We start from the raw sequence: 13,122 nt of genomic DNA on the forward strand, positions 1-13,122 counted from the left end.
TTTTAGGACTGTTCTTGTATCTGTATTTAAAAAACTAATTATTTAAGAAGCGTAAGATAGGTTCCAAATTTAAGACAGTTATATATAGCAGCTCTTTCTATGTTTACTAATCTGACTAATGCTAGATCGATCTGGCTGCTCAAACTGGCTTATCTCTCAGTTTAAATATGAATAACAATAAATGATATTACTTGTAGTTGAATCAGTAATCTTGCTATTTTTAAGCTCTTTCTCTTGGTATGCATTATTTTCCTTTTTATGGGTCAAACACAGAAATTATAAAATATCAGTACTTGTAATTGCAATTCATTCTTCCATTATATTTAAATCTTGATTTGACAGGAAGAAATAGGCATTAAAAAAAAGAAAAAAAACCATTATCAACCTGACGCAGAAATGTGGTTTTGTGTTGGCTGAATATTTCACAATAGTATCTCTGTTCAGTGCCATTTTAGAAAGGTTTCAGAATAGATTCATTACATTGTTTTTAATCTTGGTAAGGATATCAGTGCTACGCTCTTCTAAAAAATGGCTCTGTCAAGTAATTAATGTTGTGAAGATCAATTTGGGGATTAAGCAAATATTCTTAAGTTTCAAGTAATTTTATGTTGCCTCTAATTATTCTGAATATCTGTGGTTCAAGTTCTGCATTCTTTCATCAAATCTGGAATTCATATCCCTAATTGTTTTTGTGTTTGCAGCTGTTCCAAGAACAAGTGCAACACAGTGCAGCTCTGTGCCTGAACCAAGATTTGGAAAAAGAATTGGGAATGAATTTGCAGTTGGGTCCTTGGTTCTGTTTGAATGCAATCCAGGGTATATCCTCCATGGGTCAACAGGAATTAGATGTGATACGGTACCAAATGCATTGGCACAGTGGAATGATTCACTCCCTACATGTGTTGGTGAGTTCGTAAAACTTTTTTTATAAAACTAATTGCTTCCAAAATTGTAGGCCATTATTTCTAGCTGAGTGTGTTCTCTTTTTTTGCCATCCACACAGTATTTTATTCCTGCCTACTTTTATTCACTTTCTTCTCCATTCAAGGCAAGATTCTATTACTCTTTTTACTCTAAACTTGCTGTGATTTTTCAGTAGTTTCATGAGTGTACTCTGCTATTGCCACACTATTGAACTGACCTCAGCATTAAGGAGTAGAGGAAAGGAAAATAAAGAAAAGTTTTTGATTATGTTGATATTAAATAGCCTGTGCTTAATCAGCTGATGCTACTTAATAGAGACTGAATGATTAAAAAATATATATATATACCCTTCAGAATATTAAAATTTTGATGGAGATCAAGACTATGTACCACTGCGGTAATATTCATAAAATATGATTTTCCAAATATTATACATAAATAATGTTTCAAACTCTTTCAGTCAAAGGAAGCATTCACAGTTGTTGTGAGGGCTGCTCCAAAATTAACACCTCATATTTTCTTACCGTGGCTCACCATGCAAAATGTGGATGTTGGTGGTATAGGAGTGCAGGTTTAATCCTTCCATCTACATTCTGTTACATTTTGTTGGTAAGCGTGACAGAGAGCAGCAGAGAAGCAGTCTGAGAAAATGGCATCTGTCATGTAAGCAAGGGTGTATAATTAAACTTCTCCATGTGGAAAAAACTGTTCCCACTTGGCATTCAACAATGCTTGCTGAATATTTATGGTGACCAAACAGCGGATGTTAGTACAAGGTGATCAATTTCAGCAATGGTGCCACAATAGCAGCTGTGAAACTGTGGGTAACTTCCACTGGTGCAGATTTTTACATGTAGCATGCATGCTCTTGTTTATTGCTAGTGAAATTGCATAGCAAATGTCAGTGACTGTTGAAAAATAGTATTTAGTAGCTGAGAGTTTATTCTGTCAAACAATGTTATTGTGTTTTTTGTATCTATTGTATATATGGAAATAAATAAGAGGTGTTACTTTTGGAGCTGCCTACATATATCAGTAAGAAACTGAACTATCTATACTACATTTATTCTCAGTTATAATGGTTTAACTGGTAGAAATGTACTGTTTATATCCTTTAACTATTCACTTTTCAGATATTGCAATAGCACAAATAATATGAACAATTATTTTGGTTGTGGATCACAATACATATACTTTATCTAGTCTGTAAAAGAGAAACTATCTGTTTCTAGGCAAGTTGAACTGAGAAAGGGTTATAGGTCACCTTATGTTTGAAGACCTCTGTGTTAATAAAAGTGATAATATATATATGAGATGAAAATTGCATTGAATTAAATCAATTTAAAAACTGAAGTAGTACACATGACCTATCAAATTGCTTTTAAATCTAGTTAATGTTTGTTTCTTTACAGATAGCAGACATCAATTATTCTACCTGTTCATCTTTTTACAAGCAATTATTCAAACGTTTTAAGTAACAGTGACCTTTAGTTTATTCATATAGTTCCCAACAGATTATATAAATTTTATGCCATCTAAAATGTAGTTACAGTATTCAGTATTAGACAAATAGCATTCTTCTATTTATTTTCTAAATCTTCATATTCTTATCTAATGAAATCAGTTCAGTACTAGTGTTGCATAGAAATGATACATCAGTTTCTAGCAGTTTTGTTGAACCATCTCATCAATCTTTTCCTTCAGCTTTTTCAATACCAATAGTGTATCTGTATCTAGATTAAGCTGAAATTTTATTTGTCCTTCTTACAGCATGTAATGATCTAGACAAGATACAATTAAGTTGGATATTCAGAAGGGAAACTGTAATTGTGTGTAATTATATTTAACAATTTTATTAATCCATGTGAAGGTATATGATGAGAAAAAAGTCTTAAAAGCATTTAGCTACTTCTTACTAATATGACAGAACCATAGTCTGCAATTGCATAACTCATAGTAGCTGAGAGTTGTCAACGCATCAGGACTAGTGAAATTAATTGTTTAAACAAAGTAGCAATGTTAAGAATATTCTTACGACATATTTATATCCTTTAGAGTAATGCAATGTATAAGTGTTCAAACTTCATTCTTAAACATTAACAATAATGCTTTATATTTGTAAGATTGCTAGGAAATGGTACAGTAGATTTCATTTTCTTAAAGGTCAAATAAATAAGACAAGAAAATATGAATGATTCTGCAACCCTGAAAACTGACAGAACCATAATTTTCCTTAATATTTTTTTTATCATCTAAAAGAACATTTTTGAGATTCAAGACTTTATTTTCCTGAAGCAAACATAAAATTTTAAATGAGCATAAATTTAGAAAAGCTTTCAGTAGCTGAATACTGTGTAAGTTTTTTTTTAACAACGTTTCTTCTGAAGCTGCATACTTCTTTTCTTGCCTTGTTCATTTCTTTTCAGTGCCCTGTGGTGGAATTTTAACAAAGCGCAAGGGGACCATTTTGTCTCCTGGTTACCCCGAGCCTTATGACAACAATCTGAATTGTGTGTGGAAAATCACAGTACCAGAAGGAGCTGGGATTCAAGTATGTATATTTAGTATTTTCTTGTTATCTGCTATTGCATTTAAAACTGGTTTTCCTGTTGCGAGAGCATGAAAAGAATATTTATTCAAGCATTCTTTCTCTCACTAATGGCTATCAAGATTAAACTTATTCTGTATCTTTTCATTCATACAGTTCTTAAGGATGAAAGATTTACAGACATCTTGAAAGCTATATCTGTATCTTCTAACTTAGAAAAAATCACCAGTAATTCAAAATATATCATTTCATTAAGTCATTCAGTAAGAAGCCAGAAGAAATAGATATGCTTTCTGTTTGTTTGTTTGTTTTTCTCCCTAAAATTGGATATGTACATCTTTCTTAAATAGGTCTTTTCTTGGGGAGGTTATATATGCTTTCCTAGAAGCTATGTTGTTTTACATATTATTATGAAAGTTTGTATGGGATGAATCCCTTAAAAAATTGACAAAATTCTTCTTTACAAAAAAAATTGATTCATAACATGGAAAATATAGCAGATAAAAATCCATATAATTAAGTCACATAGTGAAATATTACAGGAAATCTTATTATCAGAAAGGTGGTTTTGTCTAATGTATTAGAACTTATAACCTGATCATATTTCTAACATATGAATTACCATGAACACATGATAGTAAGTTTTCTATTCCTTCCCTTGCTTCAATTAAAAAAGATAAAATAAAATGAATTGTTTCTGTGTGTAAGGCTTTAATAAAGGTGCAGTTTCCTACTGGAGACCATTTGAAGCAGAAGATATTTCTAAATTTGCATTTAAAGTTGTGGAAAGAGAACAAGAAAGTCATTTTGGATCATTTATTGTGTCTGGTTTTCAATAAATTAAAGAGCTTTTACTATATTCTCCAGAAAAGTAGAAGTAGAATGAGTTTATAGTTTTCTGCTATTGTAAAAATTGTATCTTTATTTAAAACTATTTAAGAGGAATGTAAATTCTTTACAGAATAACACAGAAATATAACAAATGCAACCTAAGTTCATACATGGTAACATTTAAAAGTTTATGAATTAAATTTCAAAGCTACCAGTGTCTGTCAGGTATAGTATTTAGAAAACTAAATCATATTTTGGACTGATTTTGAACATAACTTGTTTATGATAGTTAACAAAGTTAGGATTCTATTCTCAGTATATCCTGTACAAATAGAAATGAATGCTAAATGCTTGGTGGATCATTTAGAGCACTGTTACTGGTCTCTTATTGTATCTAGTGTCTTGACTTATGCACTCAATTTTTTAAAGTGTTTATCTCTTATCACAGAATGCACTAGGTGGCTAAGTTGTTAGCTTTGATTTCAGATTAGGTGTGTAACCTGCATGATGTTCTTTTGCTTAAGAGCCATAATATGATGATGCATTTGGTAATGTTATTTTTTTTTTTTAATTCTCACAATTCTTTCTGAAAAAAGAGCTAGTGAATACATGACCCTTTCTTACCATTATCATGGACAGTTGCAAAGCATGATACTTAGGCTTGATCCTTTGGCTCATCTGATTTTCAACACTAGCTCTGAGAAACTCTCTGAACTGAATACGGATGATAGAGGAAGTGTAAGACAGAGCATACATCAGAAGCCCTCACACCATGTTTACTGAGATATATTTGAGAACTGAACATAAGTTTATAACCAGTAATGTCATCAGATATGGCACTGAAATAATTTTAGGGTTTTTTTCATAGGCAAGAGCAATAAATTGTCACAAGTATATCATATATACATAGATAGTTATTATACTGCAATTCAGCTACTTAAAGAAACATTTGAAAACTTGGGTGACTGATTTTGTCCTTTGCAAAGGAATGCTGGTCTTATATATCCACATTAGATAATTCCTTATGTTTATGGAGATTTTTAAAATATCTGAACATTCTACCTGATCAGTAATCTCTCAGTGTAGCAGAGATATTTTCCCATCTTGAAAGGAGATTAAAATAACATAAATGTGTGTGAGAGTGTTTAAACTATTTAGGTGGGAATAACTACATTGTTGAATTTTTTGAAACAGTGTGACCAGATGTAAATGATGAACTGTATAATCATATCAAATCATTAATATCGAATCAAAAAGCAAAGATTTAAAGGTAGATTTGGGTAAATTCGAAGAGTTGAAAACCAATCTTAAAGCACCTAACTTAAATATCTGAAACTTAAACATCAATAATTTTATCTGCTGTTGTTCCTTATAAACTAAGTCAGAAAGGCACCTTGAGCAGGTAATTTAAAACGCTTAGTATAGATTCTTACTTCACTGCCTGAAGGAATGTCTTTTATTTACTGGCTACATTGGCAGGCTAGGGCCATAACATGCATGACTTATACTAAAATAGATGTTTTAAATTAGATGTTTTATAACTAATGCAAAAAAAAAAAAAAAAAAAAAAAAAAAAAAAAAAAAAATGCCCTGCAGTCAGAAGCAATCTGGTACTACAAACACATTAAAAACATGAGATAAATTTAAATTCAGTCTGCAGGTTTCCTAGGTACCTGTACTTTGTATTCCGTGTGTTCCTGACAGAGTCACAACAAACAAGCTGGAAGATGTAAGGATAGAGCACAGCCCTGCCAAAAAGGACCTGGGGATATCGGTGGATGGCAAACTGAACATGAGCCAGCACTGTGCCCTCACAGCCCAGAAAGTCAGCTGTATCCTGGGCTGCATCAAAAGCAGCACTGTCAGCAAGACAAGAGAGGTGACCCTGCCCCTCTACTGTGGATTGGTGAGACCTCATCTGGAGTACTGTGTCCAGATGTGGAGTCCTAAGTACAGGAGAAATGTGCATCTGTTGGAGCAAATCCAGAGGAGGGCCACCAAAATGATTCAAGGGATGGAACACCTCTCCTACAAGGACAGGCTGAGAAAGTCAAAGCTGTTCAGCCTGGAGAAAGCTTTAGGGTTGACCTGACAGCAGCCTATCAGTGTCTAAAAGGAAGCTATAAAAATAACTAACTCTTCAGCAGAGTCTGTTGTGACAAAACAAGGGAAAATGATTTCAAACTAAAGGAAGGGAAATTTAAGTTGGATATAAGGAAGAATTTATTTTATAGTAGAAGTAGTGAGACACTGGAACAAGTATTCCAGAAATGTGGTGGTTGCACATTGGTGGTTGGAGACATTCAAGGTGAGGCTGGATAAGGCTCTAAGCAACTTGTTCTAGCTGTGGATGTCCTTGTTCATTGCAAGGGACTTGGACTAGATAACCTTTAAAGGCGCAATCCAGAGCTCCTTTAAGTATTTACGAAGGAGTCAGGGCTTCTCCTCCATTTCGCTCTGAAATCAATCAATCAGTCAATCAACCCTGCTTTGGCTGTAGCATCTGACCAATGCCTATATAATGCAGAGTGTTTAAAGCTCCGGAGAAACAGCTAGATAACCTCAACATTCCTTTCAGCTAAAAAGTTTGAGTCACATATTCCACCTAGAAAAATAATTACCTAGTTGCACTGGAACTATGCTTATATCTGTTGTTGAAGCTACTCCACTTTGGAGAATAGTTAAGGAAGAAAAAGGAAGACAGAAGAAAAGCAAGAATAATTCTCTGGCATAGTGGTTAAGGTACTCATCCTGTAGAATGTCTTGAGTTTAATTCCTGTTTTTCTCACTCTTGATTTGGTTTTCATTTATTTCACTTAAAAAATAAAAATAAAAAATTCCTCACTCTCTCCCCTCTAGAACAGGAACCAGAAGCTGCCATTTCTTTATTTTCTAGTGAGTGTTTTCATGCTCCCTTGACAAGTGGGAGGATATTATAATCTCTGGATGGAATGAAGTGGAAGTTCTGCCTTACAGCATGATAGTGCTTACTTTTTCCCAGGAGATAAGTCATAGATGATAGTAGCGAAACACAAGAGTCTGCTTTTATGTGGAGTAAGAATTGAAAATGTGAATTACATCATTATGGGATTGTTTTTAATTCTGTTTAAACTAGAAAGAATCACAAAGAAGCTGAAGTAATTGGCTATAGTATATATTTTCCCCTCAATGTCCTTCAAGTAGTCTGGGTATTAGAATAATATTCTTTGCCCAGATTGCTGTGTAACTCTTGTCAGTGATAATATGTAGTTGTCACTAAGGGTCAAAGAACTCATGAGTCTGAATTGGCAATTAAATCCAACTGAATTGTTACAATTCAATTGTCTTCACTTAATGATATCTTTCATTATCTTTACAATAACACTAAGGAACAACGTTTTATGATTGAAAGCAACAGAACTCCTGAGTATTCTGTTCTGTTCTGTTCTATTCTATTCTATTCTGATACATACAGTGTGGTCTAGTCTACAATGTATTTTTTGCCTTTTTTTTTTTTTTTTTTTTTTTTTTTTTTTTTTTTGTAGGTGCAAGTGGTGAGTTTTGCTACAGAACACAACTGGGATTCTTTAGACTTTTATGATGGAGCTGACAACAATGCCCCAAGGCTTGGAAGTTATTCAGGTGACAGAAGATTTTACAATCAGTATTTCACAAAACCAACATGCATTGTAAACACACTGCTTTTTTCTATTTCTTTTCTACATTTGCTACTCCTATAATTAACAACTGGTAGTATTTTTGTTATTATATTCATCATTCTAGTAGACTTTCATAAGGCTGAAAATCTGAAAATTTTAGGAATGAAATAATATTCATCATGCCAAGCTGGAGGCATGATGTTTATGAATATTAATCTCATTTGTCCACTCTGAAAGCAGGCATTAGAAATATTGACCTCTGAAGTAGATATCTCCTGAAATTACACATGATTGAAGGATGCATTCTTTATCTCTATTTTAGATAAATGAGACAGTTCTGTTTGCTCTTTTAAATTTTTCTTTATTCTACTTCATTCACATATATGAATGACATTATAGATGAGTTTTTTGTCTTGTCATTCTGAGTTTCTTGTTACAAACTCATGCCAAAACACAAATAACTGAACAAGTACATTTTTAGGAATAGCCCTACCAAATGTGCTCAGAGCTGCTTTATATATTTGGCTGTAATGTTTAAAGTTATTCCTGTTAGGAATTTCGCTCTTGCTTTCAAGAAAATCCTAGTTGAATCCTTCTCTTGATAAAAGAGGGTGATATGAATTTGTATTAGACCCTTCTTCCCAGGATGTCTGTAGTTCATGTCTCTGGTAATGTGGTGCACTGAAAATGCATTAAAACTTTCGGTAAAGACAGATATTTGACAACCGTGCATGATGACAGTGCTTTGAGCAACCTGATCTAATGAAAGATGTCCAGGCCAAAGCGTAGGGAGTTGGACTAGATGATTTTGGCAAACCTGCTCATGGTGGGTAGATAATGTTTGAGATTGCTTCCAACCCAAGCCATTCTATAATTCTATGGTATTTAAGTGTCTCTTCCAACATAAACTATTCCATGATTTTATGATTCTATGACAAAATATGATAGAATTGGTTTTGTAACCTTTCCCTTTATCCCATCTTCTCCTTCCCCTTCACTCTTTGTCTTTTTATGGACACACACATTTCTTCACGTACTTAATTTCTCTGCATTTCAGTAATATTTTTCTTTCTCTTTTCAGGAACAACTATACCTCCACTTCTAAATAGCACATCAAATAATCTGTACCTAAATTTTCAATCTGATATCAGCGTATCTGCTGCTGGATTTCATCTTGAGTATACAGGTAATGCAAAGGTGTTCAATTAATAAAGAGTGCTTTTCAGTTCCAGACCTAAGTGGTATGAAAGAATATTCCATCTTATTGCACATCATGAGCCTCATACAGTTCCTTCAATTCCATTGGTAAGATTCTCATTTAATTACATGGGTAAAATCTGAAACTGCAGGGACTGGGATGTTTTGTTCATATCGTTTCCACGTTTCTTTTTCACTTTCTCAAAGCGTACAACAGGAGTAAATGCACACCCAAAAAGCTTCTCTGGTAGACTCAGCAGTGGAGCCCTTTGGAATCACTGTGTTTGGCCCAGGGCAGCCCCTAACCCCTCCTCACAGCAGCTGTTCCTGCAGATCCTACTGCTATCAAAATCTGGATATTATGACCAATAAAATAAAATGCTCACTATATAATGTCATTTAAATATATAATAAATTGGGAGAATAATTTCAAATGTTTTTATTATTTCTGAAAAGACTGCAATTATAGAAATACTTGCTATCTGAAAGAGATTGCCTGATCTGACTAGCTGGCATTCTGACAGTCATTGATGTTTTGTTTGAATTTTATTTTTTCCAGGCTATTCAATTCCCTCTGCTCATATTTGCTCTGCAGTCTGATTTGCATAATTGTTTCATAGTTAATTCTTGTCAGTTTTACAGTATGCAGATCCCATGCTCTGATCTGATTAGTCTGTCGGAGAACACAGCCTTGCAAAAATGCTAATTTTTCCATGTCTAAACATTCATCATAGGTTATATTTATCCTTCTGCTTCCTTAAAATACAAATACTGTCTCAGCTTCTACAACCTTGGTGAGAAAAAACATAGGAAGTTAGGAAAATAAAATAATATGAATTTGAATCCAGTGCAAGTGAGAATGCCTCTGTGTTCACACTGTACAAAAAATTGAAGTATGTAGTGTACTACTGGTATGCAGCTCTCATCCCTAAATAAAGCAAGCATTCACAGTATATTGTTACAAGTGTTATTCCATGCCAAAGACAATAGATGTAAGTTTGATAGGTGTCTACATGAATTTATACAGTTTGCATGAGAGAGAGTTTGTGTACATATTCAAGATATACTCTGTGAGTGAGTACATAAAAGTAAAAGCTGAAAAAATGTGATTTAGGGAAGAATGTTGACATCTCTCAGAAGATACCTGGTAGCCAGTAGCTCAGTGAACTATCAAGATTAATAATAAATTAATATTTCATGTACAAGTGATAGAGATATGCAATTAAGAAAATGATGCAGAATTTGGGATGGAGTGAGGAAATCTCAAAACAATGTTTAAAACTGTAAACTTTGTTAGAAATAAATGTAAGGGTAGAATTATTGTGAAAAATATTGAATTGCTGACATAGTAAACTGAATTAAAATTTTCCGTGGTATGGAGTATATTTTGTAAAGATATGCTGTTAAATAAATTACTGTGCATGTGTGATGGCTACTGAAGTGGAGTCTTGACGGAGTGGTCCGGCAAGTATGAAATAGAATTAAGTGACCACAAAAACTTCATAAAACCTGTGAAATACACCATAAACCAATTAAAAAAAAATAGAAAATATTATCAAGATTGTTTTGAAATTTAAAATAGAGACACACTGTTACAAGGCCTTACTGTGGCCTTCCAGTACTTGAAAGGAATGTATAATCAGGAAGCGGAATGAGTGTTTACGTGGGTGGATAGTGATAAGACAGGGAGGAATGGTTTTAAATTCAGACATGGGAGATTTAGGTTGGATATTAGGAGGAAGTTTTTCACTCAGAGAGTAGTGATGCACTGGAGCAGGTTGCCCAGAGAAGTTGTTGATGCCCCATCGCTGGAGGCATTCAAGGCCAGGCTGGATATAGCTCTGGGCAGCCTGGTCTGGTGGTGGGCAACCCTGCCCACATCAGGGGGGTTGGAACTCTATGATCATTGTGGTCCTTTTCAACCCAGGCCATTCTGTGATTCTGTGATCTCATCTAATGCCTTAAAACAGTAATGGACAATAGCAAATGACCAGACTATGAGAAGCTGATAAAAATTTTGCAATTAATGTGGATCTTGACTTATAGGCACCAGCTGTTTCACTCTATATATCCCTATCTAGGGAAGACACAGCCGCTATTAGCCATAGATTGAAGGACGCTTTATGTTTGCCTTTGTTCTGTTTTCAACCTAATTTTCTTTCACATAATGTGCAAAATTTTGGATTGGGCTGAATTATGAATTTGATAAAGCAAATTTAGTTGAGGAGCAATACTTTCCCATCACTGCTAGGAAAGAAAATGACAGTGTATTTTGTGTATGACATAGTGTATTTGGACTTTTGTCTCTTGCAGATTTCTGCACTGATGAGTCAGCTTAGTCAGGATTTTTCTCAGGATTTGAGAGCTAACAATGTAAAATTCTTATCTTTATACTGAAATTTCACCATAAATGCACTGCTCAGAACATGATTTGTTAACTTGCATAGCCGCTCTCCTCTGCTCATCTCTGGCAAAGCTTCCTGCCATGAAAGTCTGGATTATTTTTTAGAAAAAGTAAATAAAAAATAATGATCATATTTTAATGACAGTACTTCACATGATTATTGTGTTTCATTGGAACCAACATTGATGGAAGTCAATATGAGGAGTTAGTACATAGTTCTTAGTGAATATCATCAAAGTTAAATGGTCAGCAATTGCCAAGTGAGTTGGCTGTAAATATTTTTTTCAATGCATTGCCTACTTCCAAATCTATTCCACATATTCAAGAATACACAAATTTGAGGGGAAATATGTATATCTTTCCATTCCTTTTGTCATAGAGAATCATATTCTAAAACTTAATAGTGATCCAATCAATAATTGTTTTTCTACTGTTTTCACTTGTATGTTGAAACCTCAGATTTGTATTATGTAAAACGCATCCTATCATAGAGTTTATGCATTCTATGCCCCTATGTATCTTAATTTACTCTTCATTTACCAGGTGAAATTTTATTAATTAGATAATTATTCTGTATGAATATAATTAGCTTTCTTTGAGATCAGTTGAGTTTCTTTCATTGCTTTATGCATGATTCCCATAACATTCAATTATTTGTTTAAAATGAATTAAAAATTTGATGTAATATTCAATCTACAATATTGCACTCAGTGTAGCATTGCTCAGTGTTCTCTGGAATAGATGCTGAGAAAGGAAAGTGTGTCTGCACTCAGTTTCATTTAGGTAGGCTGTGGTCAGTTCTGAGAGTGGCAGTAGGAATGAGTGAACCAGTAAAGCGATTTTTGCATTTAGACTGCAAATCTTTGGAAAATGTTTCTTTCTCTTTCTTTAGCTTGGAAATAAAGAAGCTTTTCTCCTTTTATGATAGTTTTTTCCAAAATTAGTGTATTTGGATACTCATACAGACTGCTGGCATGCAAATACTTCCTAAAATATCAGTATGCTGTGCCAAAGAAGTTCAATGTGAATCTATTATCAGATTCTGTGGTACTTTAAATGTCTGAACTTCCCAATTTTTCACAGCTATAGGTTTGGACTCTTGTCCTGAACCACAGACACCAAGCAACGGGATCAAAATTGGAGACAGATACATGGTTGGAGATGTGGTTTCTTTTCAGTGTGACCAGGGTTATTCCCTTCAGGTGAGCTAAGTTTCCAATTTCAAATGGTGCCTTTTTTTTTCTTTGCTGTGATAGTTGTGTTAGGTCTGTCAAGTGGATACTGAATATTGATTGCATGATTAATTTGCAAAACTTACATATATTTCTATAAAATATTAAATTTCCAACCTTCAAATTTTCTGTCAAGAGTCTGTGGTTCTGTATTTCTTCTTGGTTAGTGATTATAGCTTATCTATTACTGATGATGTCTTTCATATTTATAGCTGAGCTCTGAAGCTTTTGCAAATTAAGTTAAATTGCTTGATGAACAATATAAAAAGTGGACAAGAGGAAAAAGGAAATGAAGCAGTGAAAATGATCATTGGGATCTATTTTTTTGTTTGTTTGTTTGTTTCTTCA

At 33.7% G+C, this 13,122-nt stretch overlaps 1 protein-coding gene across 3 annotated transcripts in view; it reads left to right on the forward strand.

Moving 5' to 3' along the window:
* Positions 1 to 13,122, forward strand: part of CSMD3 (CUB and Sushi multiple domains 3) — a 525,852-nt gene that overhangs the window by 417,036 nt on the left and 95,694 nt on the right. For all 3 annotated transcript variants that reach the window (XM_042839423.1, XM_042839431.1, XM_042839438.1), the window contains 5 exons: positions 702 to 905; positions 3,351 to 3,475; positions 7,828 to 7,924; positions 9,023 to 9,127; positions 12,626 to 12,744. In XM_042839423.1, the coding sequence (XP_042695357.1) occupies positions 702 to 905; positions 3,351 to 3,475; positions 7,828 to 7,924; positions 9,023 to 9,127; positions 12,626 to 12,744 (650 nt within the window). The remainder of the gene's footprint in view (positions 1 to 701; positions 906 to 3,350; positions 3,476 to 7,827; positions 7,925 to 9,022; positions 9,128 to 12,625; positions 12,745 to 13,122) is intronic.

This window comes from Centrocercus urophasianus, unplaced genomic scaffold (genome assembly GCF_019232065.1).
Source record: "Centrocercus urophasianus isolate 14NV4802_14NV808 unplaced genomic scaffold, USGS_Curo_1.0 seq_11, whole genome shotgun sequence".
Classification (NCBI taxonomy): Eukaryota; Metazoa; Chordata; class Aves; order Galliformes; family Phasianidae; genus Centrocercus; species Centrocercus urophasianus.